At 37.9% G+C, this 22,170-nt stretch overlaps 2 protein-coding genes and 2 long non-coding RNA genes across 6 annotated transcripts; 2 read left to right on the top strand and 2 right to left on the bottom strand.

Annotated features, from left to right (window-relative positions):
• Positions 1-1,745: 1,745 nt before the first annotated feature.
• LOC137731612 (uncharacterized) lies at positions 1,746-4,649 on the bottom strand. Of its 2 annotated transcripts, XR_015957871.1 has the most exons (5): positions 4,509-4,649; positions 3,912-3,972; positions 3,507-3,643; positions 3,347-3,409; positions 1,746-2,515 (listed from the first exon to the last, which is right to left on the bottom strand). It is a non-coding gene; the product is annotated as an uncharacterized LOC137731612 (long non-coding RNA). The 2 variants fall into 2 exon arrangements; XR_011068276.2 differs by lacking the exons at positions 3,912-3,972; positions 4,509-4,649 and having other exon boundaries at positions 1,746-2,521; positions 3,507-3,644.
• Positions 4,650-8,905: 4,256 nt separating this feature from the next.
• Positions 8,906-9,723, bottom strand: LOC148689831 (uncharacterized). Its single transcript, XR_015958003.1, has 2 exons — positions 9,472-9,723; positions 8,906-9,315 (listed from the first exon to the last, which is right to left on the bottom strand). It is a non-coding gene; the product is annotated as an uncharacterized LOC148689831 (long non-coding RNA).
• Positions 9,724-11,166: 1,443 nt separating this feature from the next.
• Positions 11,167-14,357, top strand: LOC137731798 (5'-deoxynucleotidase hdd1). The gene is made up of 8 exons (XM_068471021.2): positions 11,167-11,579; positions 12,070-12,194; positions 12,344-12,381; positions 13,025-13,135; positions 13,228-13,307; positions 13,560-13,596; positions 13,675-13,716; positions 13,814-14,357. Exons 1-8 carry the CDS (start codon positions 11,298-11,300, stop codon positions 13,897-13,899), a joined length of 801 nt encoding a protein of 266 aa, XP_068327122.1. The 5' UTR covers positions 11,167-11,297; the 3' UTR covers positions 13,900-14,357.
• A 2,683-nt stretch (positions 14,358-17,040) lies between these two features.
• Positions 17,041-21,819, top strand: LOC137732210 (proline-rich receptor-like protein kinase PERK9). 2 transcript variants are annotated; one of them, XM_068471509.2, is made up of 8 exons: positions 17,041-19,216; positions 19,464-19,874; positions 19,956-20,042; positions 20,183-20,253; positions 20,337-20,413; positions 20,545-20,692; positions 21,150-21,311; positions 21,397-21,819. In XM_068471509.2, the coding sequence occupies exons 1-8, from the start codon at positions 17,839-17,841 to the stop codon at positions 21,565-21,567; spliced, it is 2,505 nt and encodes an 834-aa protein (XP_068327610.1). In that variant the 5' UTR covers positions 17,041-17,838; the 3' UTR covers positions 21,568-21,819. The 2 variants fall into 2 exon arrangements, with proteins under 2 accessions (XP_068327610.1, XP_088543795.1); XM_088687669.1 differs by lacking the exon at positions 21,397-21,819 and having other exon boundaries at positions 17,294-19,216; positions 21,150-21,326.
• The last annotated feature ends 351 nt before the right edge of the window (positions 21,820-22,170 follow it).

The raw sequence follows: 22,170 nt of genomic DNA, 5'->3' as shown, positions 1-22,170 counted from the left end.
TAAGTGGCACATGATTTGGGTGATAGCTTTATGCCAAACTCATTATTATATGATAAATGTTTACAATATTTCTCATACAAGTGAAGTTTTGACAGTGGAACGCATCAAGTGGCTTTTGTATTCACACTAGGGTGGTGCATTTGCATCAAGGAAGCCAATGCATGAAGATGCGGACACTCAAACAATCAAACAAATCTCTCTACAGCTGCACATTTTTCATTTCAAAGCTTTATTTTACTTGGCAAGCTTAGCAACCTTTCATTTCTTTCAATTAAAATCAAAAAGCTCTTGGCGTTCAAAAAAAAAAAAAAAAAAAAAAAATCAAAACGCTCTTTCAATTCATTGTCGTTTTAGGTTCGTTTGAATGTGTTTTTAAAATAACCGAAAGCATTTTTAGCTAATGTTTTTGGGTTCCAAAAGCATTGAAAGTGCTTTTGGTAAGAAGCACTTTAACTGTTTTTCCAAGATTTATTTGCATCTTTACTAAAGGTTGGTTCTAAAAATATTTTTACAAAAAACGTTTTCAGTCATTTTAAAAGCACATCCAAACAAGCTCTTATTCTATTTACAAGTATTCCTCTTTAAATCTTTCTCTTGTAATAGCTACTTGTGTTTTAATAACAATCTCTCATCGAATCATTATGGTCATTTACTACAAAGCACAAGCAATTTCTCTTTCCCTTTGAATCAAAGCTTGAACTCCGAGGGTCAACGCTGTTGGAGTTTTGAGACTCCTTGGGATGTTTTGTCTTCTACACGAGTGGTTGAGATTTGAACCATTTGCAAATGGATTGAAGGCTTCGGCCTTATGGTTGTGTGGGTTCGATTTGTAAAATATAGCTTAATACAATTAATATTAATTAATCAAGATAAGTGTCTTGGGCTTGGAAGTTAAAATTAATCAGATTCATTAATTTTAATTTTGGATTAAGTTTTTTAATTAACATATTAATTAAAAAACGTTTTGATTAAGAGACACAACTTTTAGAAAGAGTTGTATATTTTCAAATACATTCAACAAGTATTTGAAAGGATGTGAAACAACTTATATATTTGTAATCTCAGTTTCCAAATAGAATCATATTTTCTTCCTCCTTCTCTTCCGTACAAAATTTCTAGACAGTAAATACACAAAACAATTCGCTAGAATTCTATAATCCAGTGCGGGTTGTAGAATTAGGTTGTTGTATCCTAGTTGAACAAACGTTGTAGAACCACAAGCACAAGAGTGAGACGAAAATACTGTTCGAAGGACATTGCTTTTGCGTTGGCCTCTACTTGTGGTTAATCAAGTTAGTTCATGTATTTATTTTTGTATTTCATTATGTATAGCAAGTATTTTTGGTTAATAAAGTATTAAAATTTCAAGTTTTGTTATTTCTGTTTTTTATTTATTTTTGAATTATTCTCCAACAAACGCTTTAATTGACCACTACATATTGTGAAGTTATTTCTCTATATAAGTAAAGTCCTTATCATTAAGCCAAAGAAAAAACCTAAATTGAGCCACTCTCACTCAATGACACAATCTTTTTTGTTTGTAGTCAATTAAGCAATGATAGAGATTTTCGCACCTGTAAAACAAGGGTTAAAGAAACATAACCAATTTTAACATGATATTCGTTCAAAATTGCATCCGATGACTTTTCTAATGCATCTTAATGATGATCAAGCATCAAGACACATAGACAGTTTAATTCAGTGATTGAAAATATCAAAGTAAGCATGCAACAACACTTAAGCAATTAAAAGAGAAATTTACGTAATCGTGTTGAGGTTCACGGTCTCACTCTAGCAAAAGGAAATTAGTTATACATACTTATCTAAATACATAAGGGATTATCCATTAAGAATCAAAGAAAGAAAACAACCCTTTTTTACAAGACAAGCTCTTCGATCTTCTCCTCCTTTTCTGCTATGTTGCTCTCTGCAATTCTCTACTCCTCTGCTGCTCCATTCTGTCCGTCCTCCTCTCTGTCTTCCCCTCTATCTCTTTTCGTGTATTGCCTTCAACAAAAGGCAATAATTGCCAAAACCACCCAAAGCTACAAGTGGAAGACCAACCAAACTCCACTTCATAGTGGGCACCCCATGTTCTCCTCTTTTCTGCCACTCCCTGCATCTTTTCTCTTTTTTTTTTTTATGCTAAGCCAAAATAAGTGGAATCTCCACTTTCCTGGCAAAGTCACATGGACTACATCTTTTCTCTTCCTCTGTAACTTTATTGGAATCGAGTGTTGGCACCCTCACGAAAGCAAAGTTAAATATCAAGCTTTTGGATTTGGGGCTCAAGGGCCAGTTTCCCCAGGGTGTAGCAAACTGCACAAGCTTAACAGGCCTAGATCTTTCAAGCAACATGCTTAATGGACCTCTTCCTACTGATATTGGTAGATTAGTTTCGTTCCTTGCTTATCTTTATCTCTCATCCAGTGGCTTCCTTGGGTATTTTTCATCTCCAATTAGAATCACTAAAAAATTCCACCGTTTGCATACTTTTTCACCAAACTCGATCACGCTGCTCCTAGAAACACAATATGGCATAAGTATCACAAATACTTAAAACCTCCAACTAAACTCGACAAGAAAATAAATATAAAGGGGCAAAATATATAGTATAAACTAGCATTTGAGCCCGCGCGATGCTGCGGGTTGCAAAACTATGTTATAAGTATGACACAAAAGCTATCTCTCAACCCATGCCAAAATGTTCCCAATCAAGATCAATCACAATTGTCACAGAGCAATGCTCTGATCAAAGCTTCTAAAAAGGAACATAGCTAATAAGATGTAATAACTATCAAACTCATATAAATATAAACACATATTCCATTACATTTCCAGTAAACTAAAACTCAAAAACTCTTTCTGACATTGCATTGTAAATCCCCTTCTGGACCAGAAAAGATAACCATATTTCCAAAAAAATATTTTATACGCACAAATAGATAACCAGGTAAACTTATTATCCATTGGTTTACCATATGTTTTCCAAACCGCCGAGACTACGAATTATGGCTATTGTCAATTTCATGCAAAATCAAAGAAATATGATCTGTGACTATAGAAAATCAATTATGTGGAAGGCAATTAAAGACTGGATTGCCCGAAGGCTGTTCTAGTGTTTACAGCCACTTTTAGTATAATTTAGTTTGACATTGATATTCAAAATTTTCATGCAATAAATTGGCAAGCGGTGCTGAATACTAAATTACGCAAAAACAATTATATGTACTGGACAAATGTGCCTTGAAGCTCAGAAATACAAAATACACAGCCAAAAACTCAGTAAAAAGTAAGGAATTGTTAACTCATTAAGGAAACACAACAGAGAAAGCCATTGGGTTACCATCGTCAAATGGTCTCATTTGCAATGAAATGGGGGTACCGCCCGAGCTTGAATTTTCATGCCCTGAAAAATTCAGAAAAAGGACATGTTTCGATCCCCAGATAGACTCATTCTATATATGAAAAATACATGAAAATATAATGAAGTTCAGAAATCCAACCATGTTGGTTAAATTCCTCGTGCCAGGTCGCTCAAGGATGACCTCCTAGTACTTACACTTCTAAGTGAGAGTTGACTTGGTTTCACAATTCCGACTCGTGTGCATTTTTGTACACCATTTTGCACAGCCTTAAGATCCTGTATTACAATTTGAATTTCGCTTACACATGCATACACTACAAATGTAGTACATTGATTTAAAACAAAGATTCTGACTTATCACTTGCAGCCATGTTTCCAATTGCTGCATCTCTTTGTTTTATTAATTTTTCTTTATAATCAAACATAAATCACATAGATAGTTCAAAAACCTAAAAAAGAAAAAGAGAAATTATAAAATCATATTGAAAACTCCTACCAAAGCACATTAATAATCTAACTAATGAACGTGATTTGAGAAACAAACCCTTGTTTGAGTGCTACCGATCAGATCCTGCCCTTGCATTGCTGTTTCCACAGAGCACTCTCTACACAAAATCCCAAAAAAAAGTTAATACATAGTCCATACACAAATCAACCAACAAATAATTAAAAAAAAAAAAATCTTCTTTTTCAATCATTTTCTCATATGGGGAACAACCTGCTAATACCCTTCATGACCAAAGCACTAAGAATAATTCATATATATTTTTCAATTTTCAAATCACATACAAAGTGGAATATAAATCTTAAAACTTTTAAGCCAAAAACAGAGGCACTATTTTTCCAGACTCCCAAAGAAAAAAAAAATGTAAGGCAAGTGGAAGCACAAATCTTGTGAAATAATTATGAATATTCTATAAATAATCACATGCAGATCATTACCCAATTAATCACCAAAAGATCACAACATAAATCCACTGCTAGAAATTGAAAGGCATAGCATATTATCAGTTCAAGATTAAAAATAAAAATAAAAATAAAAAAACAGAAAATTCACAACAAAGCAAGCCAATGAACAAAATCCACGAAGAAAATCTCAAAATTCCAAAACCTCTAAAGGATTATGAAAACAAAGACACACCCAGAACTAAGAGCTCAATGGAAGCTCCGTTTACACAAAAGCTATAACCAAATGTAAAATTTGGATATTTCCATTGTTTCTTCGTTTTTAACAATATTTGGGATGCAAGTATATGGACGGTGGTATCTTGGCTTCAAATTTTGAATTTGTAAGGGTTGCTGTCATTTGATACACAACTGCAAAATTTGGATGCTCCAGTGGAAGATCAGGCTGCAAATTCAAAATTCAAAACACAAAAATCCAAATTCAACACAATTCAAAAGCGATTTAATAGTTACCAACTATAAATCCACCATGCATCTAATAAAAAAAATACAGAAAGAAGAAAAGGGTACCACATATTTGCATGTCGCTGCGGCTCTTCAGAACCCACAAAATTCGAGCCGAAAGATGGTGGTTGCGGTGGTTCCGTGAGAGGCGGTGCCGCATGGTGAGATTTCTTTCGCTGCAGGTATCTGCTGTCGTCCAAGAAAACCCAATAGCCATGCGCAAACACAGACGGAGAGAGAGAGGAGAAAAGAAGAGTACATCCAGATCTTTCCCTTCCCAGAGAGACAAAAATGAAGAAGAGTCGAGAAGAGGCAAAATCGAAATTATACAAATCAAGCAGGGGCAAAAAGGGAAGCACACTGCCCTAGAACAGTGCCACTCGAGTTTGGGTTTTAGTATATATAGAATATTGGTTCGTCAAGCGCAATCTTCATCACTCAAATCTTGTCTACTAACGGTAACTAATAATGCAACGGTAGGCTGTAGCAGTCTTTAATTTCATGTTCAAGTAAATTCCCCGCCTACCTGCAAAGCCCATGACAAATTTAGGGGGCAAACAACAGTGGATGCACACGCATATTTGACCAAACTCGCAACTTAGAAGATCAAAAGGAAGATCACCAAGGTCTAGTTGTATTATTAGGAGAAAGTTTGATGGACTCTCGAGTGATGGGATTAAATATTAGAAGCCACGGCGTTGATTTTCTATCATCGGAAACATATACAGACCAAGCTGTTGATGCTCCGCACGTACACAGGGGAGTTCAATACCGTGCTTATCAATGTATGAAAGATGGGTGCCAGGAGTTGCACTATATTCTCCTTTTCATCTATTTGCGAGGAGAATAATAAGCTCGCCCACCAAACCCTTTTAACTAACGGGTAGCAAATCACCTTGTGTAAGCAAATAAGCTCGTCCACCAAACCCGGAAGAGTACGTTGGTCGTATTTTTCTTCTTGTTCGAGTTCCGGTGAGCGGTGACAAAGCAAGGGATGCGGATGGAAGAGGACGAAGACTTGCATACGCACTTAAAAGCGCATCAGCAACTTTGCCGGTAGCCTTGGGAGTCACCAGCTTCCTTATAAACTTACTGCAATTAAGTCAAGTTTATTATTCCAAATATTATGTAACATTCGACTGACCTGGTGTACTTTCCAATATATTAAGTTTTAATGCATACAGTTTGCATCAGTAATCAGAGTTGGAAAGCTAAACAAACCATTGGGAAATTTTATTAGGATTCAGGTTTTCTCACTCTGTACTTAGCTTACTTTTTTGCCTGGATTATCATACAAGATATTTCCCTAGACATGTTGAGAAAGTCAACAATCATACAAGATATTTGTCCAAAAAGGTCTATATTTACCGATCTAGCTAGTATGTTAGAAGGATTACCGTTCTAAAATAATTCATTTGATTTGAATACCGTTTAATCATTCATAACAAATCGACAATTAAGGTAACAAATAATATTATCTTGATGAACTGTGAAAACAAATATACTATATTATTATGACAGTAGAACTGAACGACAAATTATTAGACGTTTGACTCTTTTACATTAGATATATATATATATCAACAGATATTTGCTAACAAGGGATCGCATTCATGCGTTATTTGTATCATATAATTATTCATTTAAATCTGGCATGACTCTCTGTGCTGCTTCTCTCTCTTTGGTTCAACGCAGCCACCATCTATCGCCACGATCACTATCCGATCTGAAAGAACAAAACTGGAACAGCAGCACTTCCACTTGTCCATCAAACTGCTGCTGGAGTTGTGTGCTTCTTGGTGGAGCTAGGCGACTGCGGCAAATCGGACACGTTGCACATTTAAATCCAGTCCACCCGTCCAAGCATGGTTTATGAAAGAGATGAGCGCATATCAGTTCTCTAATCTCTTCTCCTTCGTCAATTTTGCATAGACACACACAACATTCGGCAGTACTACTCTCCGAATTCGTCCCAGCATTGGGTTTGTACCGGACTGTGGTAAGTGATAACTCTGTGGCTTGGTCGGCAGGCAATAGTTCATCAAAGCAGTGATCATAATGTATGGAGAAGGAATGGTAAACCAAGAAGTTGAAAAGCCAGGTTATGTGGGTGTAGGTTAGATGTATGTACTTCCACATGGTTTGAATAACTGTTTAAAGCTGCAAACTGGAGTTGTTGGGTCGGCTTATGAGGGCCGAGTATGAAGATATTTATAGGCTTTGGACGTGGGAAAATAATAGAGGGAAGCAGAGCCTTAGCCAAGCAATCAAATTTAGGCTAATGTCACTTATCAATACTTGGTTAATGAAAATGATTTATGCACATTATTTTTCTCTTTTCGAAAACTGCTAGAAAATGATCTTTGTATATAAGTTAAAATACCGAATTAACTAATTAATTTTCTAATATAAACTCTTTTTCTTTTTTTTCTAGCCGTTGGATTGAAGATATAATAAGAATCAATGGTCAAATTTAAATGCAGAAGGTTGAGTAGACCTAATTTGGGTTTGCCTTTTTTTGGATCAAGGGGGAATATCAGATGTCAATTCTCAGTTCTAAATTATAAATAGACCTCTTCCAATATCGCTTGTATTAAAAGAAAGTCTCAAAATCCAAAACTGAATTAAGAAGTTGTAACACCATAACGTGGCGTTCTGATGACTTGAAACAATATTAAACTGCTGACACAAAGAGTAGAACCATTTTCATATATGTAACTGTTGACCCTAAAAACTACAAAGCCTACGTGGTGCGCATGCCGAGTAACTAATGAGCTAACTACGTCATTTGGTTGATGCGGGACTTGCCAACTCGTCGGTCAAGCTCGGCCGAGGAGTAAAATTTGTTAATGTTGAGTTGAACGCGTTACTGATTTCTTGATCTTGCAACTGTGACCGAGGAAGGAACACGTCTCGGCCTTTGGATTCTCAAGCCTGAAGACAAAGCTGCTAGTTCTACAAAGTTCACGAATCGTCGACACCGGGTTTGGTCACGGTGATTATATTCGTAAGAGTATAAGCACGTCGAACCAGCTCCAAACTATATGGACACAGGTACTCAAAAGAGATGTACATCTTGATGGTAAATGTGGTTCGGTCGTCAGAATGTTGAACTCTGAAACTCACTTGTGAGTATCCAATCATAAAATCACCCGGCGTTCAATGTGCCGAATATAGTAACTTGTAACACCTTACTTTGCTGAGAAAGCTAATAAGATGACATTTGCCAATAAGGATTCAGAAACCCTTCTTGACCGAGACTTGGATAGGTAACCAGTCGGCCTCGATGCAGTGCTGTTTATTCAAACTGAAGGTGCTCCTCGGTCGGCTGATTCTACGGCAACAGTGCTGTTTATCCAAACTGAAGATGTTCGCCGGTTGCCTTCACAGTGCTGTTTATCCAAACTGAAGATTTGTTGGCGGAAAAAGAAAATAAAAAATCTCAAGATGTTTGAGAGGTTTGCGCAGGGCAATTTGTGTGTTGAATTGAAGAAGCCCCCAAATGTTGTATACGACTCTATATTTATAGTAACTGTCTTTTGCTTGGCACGGCTTGATAACTTTGTAGAGTTCAATTGTCGCTCTAACTTTGTAGAACATCACTTGACTCAAACTTGTGTCCCATCACCTTAGCCGTCCAATATCTCCAAGATATGATAAAGGCTATCTCTTAATTTTCCTTGAAAAGATTAAATGTATCTTCCCACATATGTGGCCTGACCAAATGAATGCATCATATTCCAACAGAAACTTCTCTTTCTCCATTATATTGGTCCAAGTGCAACCATGCATGCATGATAATTAAAATACCATGGTTGATAGTTTTGCATTATCTGCAAAACCACCTTGGGATAGTTTTGCATTATCTGCAAAACCACCCTGATCCCATCACGTCACCTCATTTTGACTAATCCAAAAGGCATATCCACATGCTGATCATCCAATATTAATTGCATCCTTATGGTATTGTTCCACGTGGTTCTGCATGCAATATGGGACTCTAATGCTGCACGGCATTTCACATAACCTCTTCTGCATAGAGCTTTACGTGTATCACAACTCTGTACATTTTAAGGATGGATATTTTCAAGATAATTACTATGAAAAAAAAAAAAAACAATAGTAATGTTAAGAAAAATCTCTAATCATCTGACGGCCTCGATTATTTGAACCGATGATGTAATTTTGGGTCCAAACAGTAACATATTATATATCTAGCTCCTTCAAATCAAAGAACATTTTGCTAAAAACACATTATTTTCAGCAATCACACATAAATAAAAAGGGAAATTCTGGTTTCAAACGATCACGTCACGGATCAGCGGCTATGCGTAGCTCTTGTTCCTCCAGTAATCGGAATTCTTGAGAGTCCGTGCAATCGATGCCTGAGCTTTCCTGTGCCTCGCGTCCATCCTCATGCTCTCAGTTTTCCCAATTATCGCATATGCATTTCTTTTATTTAAAATCCTCAGTTTTGATTTCAGAGTTTCTAACAACTCGATCAGACTCCTCATCACCATGCTTGATGAACCTGCAATCTGATCACGGAAACGAAACACACAAAGTTTTTTTTTTATATAAATTTGTTTTTGTTAAAACGCATTCTTGAATATTGTTTAAATGATTTTAGTGTAAATTATCGTATAATTTGTGAAACAAGTGTGTATACAGATTAAAAAATGATAAAACCGTACCGATCAAATGCAGCCAGACGTACTATTCCGAAGAACGATTAGAAGAGGGCCGGGAAAGATGCAGATTGGTAGGGTGTCATATGAGAAATCATATATATTAAGCAGATGTACTAATATGAGTTAGAGGGCTAGCTATGCATAATTATGTATAAACAATGCAATAATCTCGTAATTAGTTGGAGTCACGAGAGTGAATCTTGTGTTGGACTTGGATGCAGCCTTGACTGAAGACGATTTTATTAAGGAAATCATGTAGACAATGCAATAATAATGCCAATTTTTATTCTAATAAGCTCTTATTGTTAATCAAGATTCTTAGGGTTAATTATAATTCTCACCTTGGTTCATAGGTAAAACCTTTGTAACTTCATGGTCTATCCATGGATTGGCAAGTTCCTATTTGGAAGGCTGTAAAATCTTAACCGCGGCAGTTTCCACTCTAGTTAATAGTTCAACGCACTCGTTGTTGTTACTATGGGGTCCTGAAGGAAAGATCGATTCTTTGGGATTCTTCTTCTCTTCAAATGGAACAAACAAAGAAAGAATAAGACCGATTCTCTAAATGCCTTTCTAGATGTTCCTCAATGTCCTGGCTATGAAGTCCATCTGTTTTCATCATAAATGATCCGCTTGCCCTAAAGTGACCTAACCTAATAGGGAAATCTCAATACATTGGGCTTTCAATACAATAAAATAGAAAGCCCTAAGGGTGCCATGTTCTAAGGGCCCAAACAATGGGATTGAATTGAATAAATCATTTTCTATCCAGTGTAGTAATTCAGGTTTTACACTATGTGGAATGTCTCTCTCATATTGTGAGATTCTATCCAGTGGCATTCGATCACATAAGCCATTGACAACTGCATAAAAGATTAGAACTTGCTTTTCAATACTATGTTATTATTTTCTTTACAAGTGAGAAGTCTTGTATTCTGATTTATAAATGATGATAATTATTGTGTGACTTAGACTCAAAAAGTTATATATCCTAGGTGGTTCGTTTCATGAAGAAGCAAACGTTGTGTCAATTGCCCTACTGTGCTACAAGGCTACGACCTGTCAACAGACACACTGCTACATAAATTGTAGTATTTCTCGTGGAAGTAGAAAGATCGATGACTTGTGCAATTTTCCAGCTGCTTTGACTGGGGCAAGTCTGTTGAGATAGTAAAATCACCGCATGCATGAGGTGCATTGGAGTTGTGATATATGTGGGAAACGCACTTGCAACACACTCTCAAAACATCAAAGTCCACGAATTCCCCATTACACAAAATGTGAAGAAAAGTATTAAGGAGTACTATTTTTTAAGTGTTACTTTACTTGTATGATAACATGTGATATATTATTTTGTGTTGAGGCACACTAAAAACAAACATATTTACTTATTTTTCATCTCATAATTTTTCGCATTGCAAATGTATTAGGTTATTACAAAAATTCAAATTATGAGATGAAAATTCAAATTAGGAACTCAATATTTCGATCTCAGATTTAACAGAAGAAGGTAAGGGGCATTTTAGGAATGAAAAAAATCTTATTTTCTTCAAAGACTATGTAAAATGCTGACATGGAAATTGAAATGACGTGGATGAGGATAAAAGCGGCATAATAGAAAATAAAAAAAAATTATAATTTATTGACACGTGCTAAATTTTAGGTAAATTATAATATTACCCAGCATAATTTACTGACAAATTAAACCCTACGTAAGTATTTTTCAGGAAAAAAAAAAAAAGTTGTGAGAAAAAAAAAAAAGTATATACTTCGGGAAGCAAAAGAAATTCCTCGACAGAGCTAATCGTTGGTTTCAATCTCAGGGAATTATGGCGCTTAATTCCCCAACCCGCTGCGCGGCTCCACTGACCCGCTCTGTTCCACCTCGTTCGCCTCTCGCTTTCTTCAATCGGACCTTCTCCAGACCCGGATTTTCCACCGAAGTCCCGGCCGCCAGGCTCGTCTCCGTTCGTTGCCAGGCGCCCAGTCCGGACGGCTTCGCGTCCAAGCGCTCAGTGAATTTGGACGAATCCGAAGCTTCGATTGGGTCCTCGGGTTCTTCATCCGCGTCCTCCGCCATTGATTTTCTCACATTGTGTCACCGTCTCAAGGTATGCACTAATTCTGCTAGTTTTCTCTCTGTTTGGCTACCGAGAAAATGAAAAGTTGGAAAATTGTTTGTATCTGTGTTCTGCGGTTGTATAAAGATTGAAAATTTGTGTTGCAATTTGAGAGATTAGGTGGGTGGTAGGTAGTGGGAAAGTTAAAAATTTTAGGTACTTAAGAATTTTCTCAGCTACCAAACAAAGATTGACGCTTGAATTGAACTGCATGTTTCACATTGTGAAAATATTTATTGGGATGATTCGGAATACAATCCATATGCCAAGTAAGACAAATTGAAGAAATTGAATTGGGTTGTGAAAGATGCGACTTACTGGGAAGGATTTAGTAACTTTAGTTTTAAAACTATGATAGGTTTCCTAATGAAGATCAAAATGATTTCTGCAAACTGCGAAGTAATAGTAGCGGTGTAAATATAATGTCTTCACGGTATGAATTGCGAGAAGATTCACGATATCATCTCCCTCTCTCTTGTAGACCACAAAAAGGAAGGGTTGGATCAATCAGGGAATAAAGGGTCCAGAGTCCATCGCAGATCACATGTACCGCATGGCTTTGATGTCTTTGATTGCTGGTGACGTTCCAGGATTGAATAGAGAAAGGTTGGAGTTTGTGATGCTATATAATGGCCTATTCTCTTTATCATTTTCTAATCGACCTTGCTTGATTATACTGGTAATCGATATGCGACTTGGACTTTTTTGTGTGCAGTACCTTATTTTCTCATTTTTGCCATCCCTTATTTGAACAGGTGTATCAAGATAGCAATTGTGCATGACATCGCAGAAGGTATCTTTTGTTCCCTTGTTCTTTCACATTATTTCTGTATCATATTTCCCAAAATCGGAGTTTAGTGTGATTCTATCTAAGAATCAGCTTTAGATGTAATAGACATTAGAGTTATATTCTTTTTACGTTTGTCGTAGCCATGCTAATTTATGATGATGCTAAGATTAGCTAGCTGAAAAATAGAAAAACTGTACTTTAGCATATAAGAAAGGTACTAATTAGGAAAACGATAAGTAAAGTGATATTTGTGCCTGTTTGTCTTGCTGGTTTGAAGTGAAGTTTCCGGAAAAGTTCATGACCCTTGCTTCATATGGTAATACTAATACAATCGGAGTGTTATTAGGGCACACTGGGTAGTTCATTTTTAGTTTTTACCGTAAAAACTAAATTTGTTAAATATGTCGTTAGTTTTTCCTATGTACAGAATAAGGTTTTCTTGTTGTGATTTTAGCAATCCTGCTTGTGTTATCATTTTAGAGTGTGCTGCTATGTTTGCTGCAGACTCATGGTCAGACGTGCATGTGTTGTGTACATCTGTCTTTCTACAGATACATATATGTACATACTCGCACGCTCGCGCGCACACACATGCATATGTATAGCAATGTGTTTTGATGTTAGATTGCTTTTGGACTATTCTCAGCTATTGTCGGAGATATAACACCATCCGATGGTGTACCGAAAGCAGTAAAGAGTAAAATGGAGCAAGAAGCATTGGATGAAATGTGTTTAGTTCTCGGTGGAGGGATTAGGGGTGATCATTAATTCTTATATTCATGGAACTATTTGATTATCTGAAAATATTCACTTCCGGAATTGCATTAACTGTAATGTTCTTATCTGCAGCTGAAGAGATCAAAGAACTTTGGTCAGAGTATGAAAATAATTCGTCCATAGAGGCTAATCTTGTGAAAGATTTTGACAAAGTACGCATATAATGACATTCGCATTTAATGTTATATGAACATGCTTCAATATATTAGGCATACAGATGAAGTGTCTAATTTAGCTCTTTAGGTTGCAAAACAACTTGAAATTAGAAATTTACTCATTCCTACTTCTGTGTAAGTGCTGCGTGCTTATATGGGCAGACATGAGTTACGGATATAGACCTTTCTGACCTTCCACTATTTCTTAAGATTTCCCCTCCGTTTAATATGTTATGCAATTCTGTCCAGGTTGAAATGATTCTGCAAGCATTGGAATACGAAATGGGTAAAATGTTTCACTCTTTTGCTGTAACTTTGTTGGCTTTCTTGTCCTCCTCGTTTGATATTTTTATTCCCGTAACAGAACACGGAAAGGTGCTGGATGAGTTCTTCATTTCGACAGCAGGTAGATCGATTTATATTGATGCTGATTAGAGAAGGAAAATTTGTGTTTTCTGCTATTTGTAACTATTATTTTTTTTGTTTGACTTTTGTTTCCCCAGGCAAATTCCAAACTGAACTAGGAAAGAGTTGGGCAGCTGAGATCATTGCTAGAAGAAATTCACGGTTGGGCAATACTCGCGACTGATTTCTTCATGTAGTAACATTCGATGCCAAGCCTCCTTTTAGAAGTTGGCCGTCACCCAGCCGCGCAACTTCCTTGTTAACCATTTTCGTCTTCTCACATAGAAGGAAAACAACGATCTTCTATTCCAGAACCCAGAGCACCCGGTAAGATCTGCATTTGCAGCTGTGCAATCCGAGCGTACATCCATGGAGGCCCTGGTGGAAGAAAAGGTATTCTAATTTCAACTAGATGAAGCTGTTGCCTGAACACAACACTCGAAAGGGTAGTTTCCGTGAGCCTTTTGCTTCAAGTTAGTTCAGTACTCGTTTTTTCAATTTCCAATTAGTTAGTTTCTTTTCCATGTACTGAAAATACACCGATTAGAGAAACTTATCTGCACATGTGATGTTACGTCATGGTTGCAGTAACTCAATCTTGACATGGCGTGATTGGTTTATGATACCGTAATATTTACATGACATGTGGCATCGTTTGAACAATGATGTACAAGAATATGAGGAGTCCGGATCCTCTTTGTGAGGATCCCTGGGATCTGTAAATCGTGTCGGTTCATCGTACATTGTGCAGTCAAAAATTATTTTAAATATTTTTATTTAAAAATAAAAATAAACAGTACTTGACAAAAGGTAACTGCACGATATACAATGAATGAACATGATTTACAGATCTCTGGGATCCTCACCAAAAAGATCCTGTTTGGAAAATGATGGCAATGTGCAGGGAGTAGAGTGTGGGAACCTCCACGTTACGTTGTGGTTGCAACTTGCATGTGTGTTTTTACTATATTTGGGCTTTTCTTTATCATGACGTCATCATTTGGGCAGGAGAGAATTAATAGTGTGCGCACGTGTGCCTTGTGTCTCGGATTTACTTTTGCTTTTTATCCGTAAGGCCACGTCGACACTTTCTCGATGTTTGAAAAAGTTACCCTTTTGCCAAAAAATGGAACCCACTTACCGACATAGAAATCCTTTTAGGTTAATTAATCTCATGCAAGTATATTAACTTTAAAATTTCAATTTAAAGAAATAAAGGAGCCGATAATTTTAAATTATGATGAGGGAATTCAAACTTAGTACATAAGATAAGAGATCTTACTTTACCCGATCTTTATATATAAGTAGTCATTTTTTTTCAAATCTCCCATGATTGAGATTCTTTCCATTCGGATACTAGAAATCCGAGGAGATAAAGAGGGAGAAGAGAAGACCGAGGGGATAGGGAAAGAGGAGAAAAGAAGAAGTTGAACAGAAGAAAAAAAAAAAAAGAAGTGAAGAGAAGTGCATCGTTTCCAACGAGAAAGCAAACAAAAAGTTGAATAATTTATGATCGTTGGATCTAGAGAGGAAAAAAATTTTAATTGTGATAAGAACATAAGTGATACATCACATGTTTAAATATAAATTGTGAGATCCTGTTCCCATATGATATGATGGTGGAGGAGCTTCACGGGGCAGCAGCAACAAGTACGTGGAGGAGCTTCACGGGGCAGCAGCAACAAGTACGTGGAGGAGCTTCACGGGGCCGCAGGGCAGAAAAAGCAGCCAAAGATGGAATAATTCGAGCACATGACCTGACCCACCTCCACTTAGAAATATTTTTCCAATTTCTGCAGACATCTTATGTAAGAGAGACGTAACGGAGACCCACTTTGAAATATTCGAGCACATTGCATGCTGATGCTCCTCCTAATAAATTATAAAATCCCAACACAAAAACAAAATTGGTTAATCTTAATCCATGGCGGGCCCGCCCTACCAGATTACAGCCGCTATTTCAATAATCATAATACCATGTGCTAATCAATGCAACATATATTTGATAGGGGGAAGAGGATCCTCTCCTGAGCTCAGGAGAGGATCCTCCTGATCACAAAATTCAGACCGTTCAAATTTAATCCAATAGCTCCAAACAAGAGGGTCTTCTAAAAGTTATAATAATTGTAACCGTTGAATTAAATTTGAACGGTTTGAATTTCGTGATCAGGAGGATCCCCATTCTGAGCTCAGAAAAGGATCCTCTTCCTTGATAGGGGATCGGATAGGTAATGAATTCTCAATAAAACAAAATAAAAGATTATACTCTAAGATTGTCCCTGTTCCCATCGGGGATATACATATACATATACATATATTTGTGTGTGTGTGTGTGTGTATTATATATGTAGGGGGAATGTGCAACATCATTTTTTCACTCAATTTTTATATGTATTTTTTTAAGGTTTACTCTGTTATGTATTTTAACGATTTGAATCGTCCATATTTTAGAACATCATTCATTGGTCATTCTTGCACACTAGAAATCCAAAACCATTAAGATATTTATTTGTAGTGGAAAAAATGGATTATACAGCTCTACAAAGAAACCCTAAACCCTTAATCCAACACTCATATGGTTTTAGATTTGAGTGGTTCTTGGTAGACGTATTTGGGTGATTTTTTAGGGAATACCTAAAAGATAGACAGTTCAAATCTTAAACCAAATTGTGTAAACCAAATGATGTGGTTGTTGATGATTGAATTATTAATTAAGTATCAATTAACATGCTTATTTTCTATTGATGATACGTTATTTAATTTGTAAATTTGGTTTGAAATTTTGTCTCATGTCTTATTTAAAAAGGGAGATAGATGGACTAAGCTGGACTTGTTGGCATTAACGAATGGAGTCAAACTCGTGGCTCCACAAGTAAACTCCAAAACACTACAGCCACATTAAGCACGGTGATTATTCTATTTATTTATATAGTATTAAAATATGTTTAAGACAAATTCAACATCTTAGGAAGGTGTGTATTTTACTAATTTAATCATCATAATAGTGGAATAATTCCACTTTATATGACAGCTTACGTAGTCACACGACTCACACCCCACAAAAACAAATATCTCTCATCCCCTTTCAGACTTCGAAGATTTGGGCAGGAATTTACCCCACTAATATTATGATATTTCTCTCCATGTAAAAAGCACAAGAGGAATATCATAATATTATTTATTCCTTCTAAAATATTATTTTACAAATACTATTTTAAAATATATTATTTATCTATTTCAACAAAAAATAATATTGTTTTTTTATCAAATATATGGGATATTTGAAAGCAAACAAGTAGAAAAACTCCAAACACTAAAGATTTAAGGGGCAATTGACCAAATAGCGCAATGCGTTTACGTTGCGTCGAACTAAATGGACGTTAAGAAAAAATCCAACCACATTGGTTTGTCAATATTTATTATTTTTATTCAACCAAAACAAAATAAGATTTTGGAAAATGGCGTCAAACTATAATAATTATTCTTTGCGAGTCGTTTTCAGTACATTTTGGGGACCCCACAATCCGTGTCCCTGACTCCCCTCCCTGTGTGGTGAGCTTCCAGTGCCCGAGAGACGAGGAAGTTTCAAGAGATCAAAGTTCACGATTTTTGTTTGTCCGCCTTTGACGAAGTGAAAGGTAAGTCTTTCCGGATTTCACCATCTGGGGTTTGAATTTTAGTACCAGCTTTTGATAATATTGCTGCTTCTGCTGCATTTGGTCACTAAAAGTTTGGATTTTTAAGTGTTCACATTAGAGAAAGATTGCTAATTTGATTGCTGTAGAGTTAGAAATATATCTCACTTTGAAGTTAGTGATCTGGAAAACCTGGTTTCTGAGTTGGGTTTCTGGGATTTTGATCACAGAAGAGTTGTTTGAGGTTTTAGAGGTGTTTGGTTGGTGGAGTTTGGTGGTGGGGAATTTGGGAAGTTCCTTTTTTTTTTTAAGTTTTTGGAGATGTTGGTTTGACAAAGACTTGAAATTTGTGACTTGGGTTTTTCTCAAAATCTTGGCATTTGCATGAAAGCTCTGAATTTTGTGAAAAGTTTGAAGATTTCATGATTGAATGAAGGTTGTGGTGGGTGAGTTGTATGGTACCCATCACTTGATTTTGGTGTAATAAGATGGCAACCACGTCGCCATCTCCAAATTCGTCTCTATCCGCCGTGCCTCCAGCTTCTGATACTACTTTAACACCGCCGCCACAACCACCGTTTACCACCACACCGACACCGTCTTCTCAGCGGAATTTGGTTTCACCAGAGTCCTCTAACGCCACAGCTCAATCTCCAGAACCTGTTGTCCCATCAGCTCCTCCTCCAACTACATCATCACCACCTCCAACTCCACAATCTGCTTCACCGCCAACCTCGCCGCCACTGCCTCCCTCCAATGTACCTCCACCAGCTTCCGATTCTTCACCCCCACCATCATCCGGTACACCTCCAACAACTTCTGGTTCTCCAACCCCTCCATCATCAACTCCATCCCCACCATCCCCTCCATCGACTCCACCGAAAAGTTCGCCTTCTCCACCACCACCGACATCTGATCCACCTGCAAGTTCACCTCCACCGCCGCAATCTCCCCCACCATCGTCAAAACCACCTGAGAGTCCACCTCCACCTTCTTCAAAGCCGCCTGAAACTTCACCACCGCCACCTGAGAAGTCTCCTCCGCCTCCATCATCAAATCCCCCTGAGACTTCACCACCACCGCCACCATCATCAAAGCCACCTGAGAAGTCTTCTCCACCTCCATCAGCAAATCCCCCTGAGACTTCACCACCACCGCCACTATCATCAAAGCCACCTGAGCAGTCACCTCCGCCTCCATCAGCAAATCCCCCTGAGACTTCACCACCACCGCCACCATCATCAAAGCCACCTGAGCAGTCACCTCCGCCTCCATCATCAAGTCCCCCCAAAACTTCACCACCACCGCCACCGTCATCAAAGCCACCTGAGCAGTCACCTCCTCCTCCATCATCAAGTCCCCCCAAAACTTCACCATCACCGCCACCATCAGACCCACCAGGGAAGTCACCCCCACCTCCAGCATCTGTGCCACCCAAAAGTTCACCTTCACCATCAGCATCAACCCCCCCTGAAAGTTCAACTCCTCCACCAGCATCAGTACCTCCCAGAAAAGCACCCCCACCTCCTAGCCGTACTCCTCCCACCACACCTGGTTCTCAACCAACCACTTCACCTCCACCACCCATTATAGGACTGGCACCACCTCCCCTCTCACAGGCTTCTCCGCCTGCACCTCCTCAAATTCCTAGTTCACCAACAAACACTTCCAGTCCAAAGGCACTACAAAGTTCCAATTCCAATGGCATTGGTACCGGAGGCGTAGTGGCAATTATTGTACTGATAGGGGCAGTAGTGCTTAGCCTCATTGGATTGATTGTATGGTGCATGAGGAGGCAAAGGAAAAAAGTATCCGGGTTTGAAGGTTACGCTAAGCAATCCTCTCTGGGTTCATCCCCAACATCAGGTAACTTCTATCGTATATAACACAATTGATTTCTTGTTATGTTATTCACTTCGTATGAATGTGGGATTTTCCGTTTATTGTTTCTAAATTACAATGAATTCAACGTACTTTTTAGGAATTTATTTAGCCTCACTAAGATCAGGGTATGGGATAAATTAATCAGCTCATATAAACCACTGTATTCTGTCTGTCCACAAATTTGAGGCCATTTAAATGAATTAAGAAGGTTTCTGTAACTTGTTTCCAGATTCATCCTTCTTGAAGGTGCATTCTTCAGCTCCCCTTATTGGAAGCCGTTCTAGCAGTGAGATCTTAAGTCCTCCACCAGAACAAGCAGGAGTTGGCAATTCAAGGCCATGGTTTACTTTTGAAGAACTGGCTAAGGCCACAAATGACTTTTCATCTCAAAATCTTTTGGGAGAAGGCGGATTTGGTTGTGTTTATAAGGGATGCCTACCAGATGGGAGAGATGTGGCAGTAAAACAACTAAAAATTGGAGGGAGTCAGGGTGAGCGAGAATTCAAGGCCGAAGTTGAGACTATTAGTCGCATACATCACCGCCATTTGGTTTCTATGGTGGGATACTGCATCTCTGATAACCGAAGGCTGCTTGTCTATGAATATGTCGCTAACAATACCCTTTATTTTCACCTTCATGGTAAATCTATAACAGAGCTTTGAAGAAACAGTTAGTGATAATGGTTCAGTATTCTCATGTTTTGCACCTTGCAATTTTCAGGAGAAGGTAGACCAGTTCTGGAGTGGGCAACACGTGTTAAGGTTGCTGCTGGTGCAGCTCGTGGGATCGCTTATCTTCATGAAGACTGTAATTTTCTACCTTTAGTTTCTGGATTCTAATAGCTGAATGTTGCGGTTATTATATCCTCATACGATAGTTTTTTGGGTCACATAATTTAACTGGAAATGTTTTGTTGACTAAGTTTGGTTTCATTTGTCTAATGTCAGGTCATCCTCGAATTATTCACAGGGACATAAAGTCGTCAAACATTCTTTTAGATAACAACTTTGAAGCTCGGGTACAACATAATTTCACTCAGAGCACGTTTCAGTACTTCTATATTTTGTTTAAAATGTAGCTCATGGTTTCCTTACTTTACAGGTTTCGGATTTTGGACTTGCCAAATTAGCTCTTGATTCAAATACGCATATAAGCACACGTGTGATGGGAACATTTGGGTACGTCAGCAATCTAGTGTTGGCTCGTATGCTTTCCGCTTGTATGAGGATTCTTCTAGATTTTAGTTTATACCGTCATCACAAACATACCTTTCAAGCCTGATTATGTATTGATTCCGGTTGATTTTCAGATACGTGGCTCCTGAATATGCATCAAGTGGGAAATTGACTGACAAGTCTGATGTTTACTCTTATGGAGTTGTGCTTCTGGAGTTGATCACTGGAAGGAAGCCTGTAGATCCATCCCAACCCTTGGGAGATGAGAGTCTAGTTGAATGGGTAAACTTAACATCCTCTTGTCATACTGGACATATCATGCTGCATTGTTTATATTGCTTTGCTTCAACCGATAATAAGATTTTGATTTTTCCGGTCGAATATTTTGAAGTTTCAATTTAGCGAATTAGATCTTCTGACCCTATGGTTCTTAAGCAAGGAATGAAATAAAACTTCAGAATCATCCTAAAGAAAGAAATATTTATGCATGAAATCATTACTACTCTCTGATTATGCTGTCAATAATTGTGTGGATTCGGGGGGTACAATTTAGTTAGTCTCGCCTTCGTTGTGAATTCATTTCAATTTTTTCAGAAGTGTATGGATAAATGCATGAGTAAGATGTGAGACTCGAGACGCATTATAGTTATAGAATGAAATAAAACCGTATAGTTAACCAACTGAATGTTATAAGGTCAAACCCAAGCTTTCCTGACAAGAGACGCATTTTACTTTCCAGGCGCGGCCGTTGTTGAGTTATGCTCTTGATAATGAGGATTTTGACGGCGTGGTAGATCCAAGGCTTGAAAAGAATTATGTGGATACTGAAATGTTCAGAATGATCGAGATTGCTGCTGCTTGTGTGCGACATTCATCTGCCAAGAGACCACGAATGGGACAGGTAATGAGAAGCTGAAATTTCCTTATTATGTGAATTCATTCATTACACCAGCTTAAACTAACATCATCGTTCTCACTCTCCTCAGGTTGTTAGAGTTTTTGATAGTTTCGCTGCTTCTGATATAAACAACGGAATGAGAGTGGGGGAAAGTGAGGCATTTGACTCGGCACAACAGTCAGCTGAAATTAGGTTGTTCCGAAGAATGGCATTCGGTAGTCAAAATTACAGTACAGATTTTTTTAGCGGAGAGGTATAGTACATATTCGGAGAGCTAAACACTGAACTGAAAAGGGTTTTGCCAAATTGAGCTAGATTTGGATTCGCTCAGCTGGAACCCCGATCTTCCAGCAACCGGAACTGACTGCATCGGATGTAGAGACTGCATTCGTTCCATCCTTCCTGTAAAGGTCCAGCCGCTGTAATTATTTAGCCTTTGTAAGATGATCTCGTTGCACCCACCAATATTTTTGGTGGTGTTATAGAGGTAATAATTCATTTTTGTTAACCATGGATCCTATTTGCTTCCTCTGTTTCACAACTCCATGTATTGAGATTTATACGCGACAATCTCAGTTCGAAAATACGTACTCATCTTTCAGTTGCAAATAGGATGCGTCACAATTTCATGGAAGTACCTACAGGAGTCGAATGTTGTTCTAAACTTTGCCAGGTCGTTAAATCGGCCTGCAGGGCTGCCCTATCACCCTCAGAAACGCGAAAATCTTGAGTATACCCGGGGATATATTCTTACAAGTGTCTCAAACGTCGCGTGCTAAAATATTTGGGGTACAATGTGAACTGGGTTTGCAAATATAAAGGGGGAGGGCTTGTTTGAAGGACAGCTCTGTGACACCTTGTA

This window comes from Pyrus communis, chromosome 16 (genome assembly GCF_041283825.1).
Source record: "Pyrus communis isolate YQ-2024b chromosome 16, ASM4128382v1, whole genome shotgun sequence".
Lineage (NCBI taxonomy): Eukaryota > Viridiplantae > Streptophyta > Magnoliopsida > Rosales > Rosaceae > Pyrus > Pyrus communis.
Note: the sequence above shows the minus strand (reverse complement) of the source record. Positions and strands in the feature narration are given on the sequence as shown.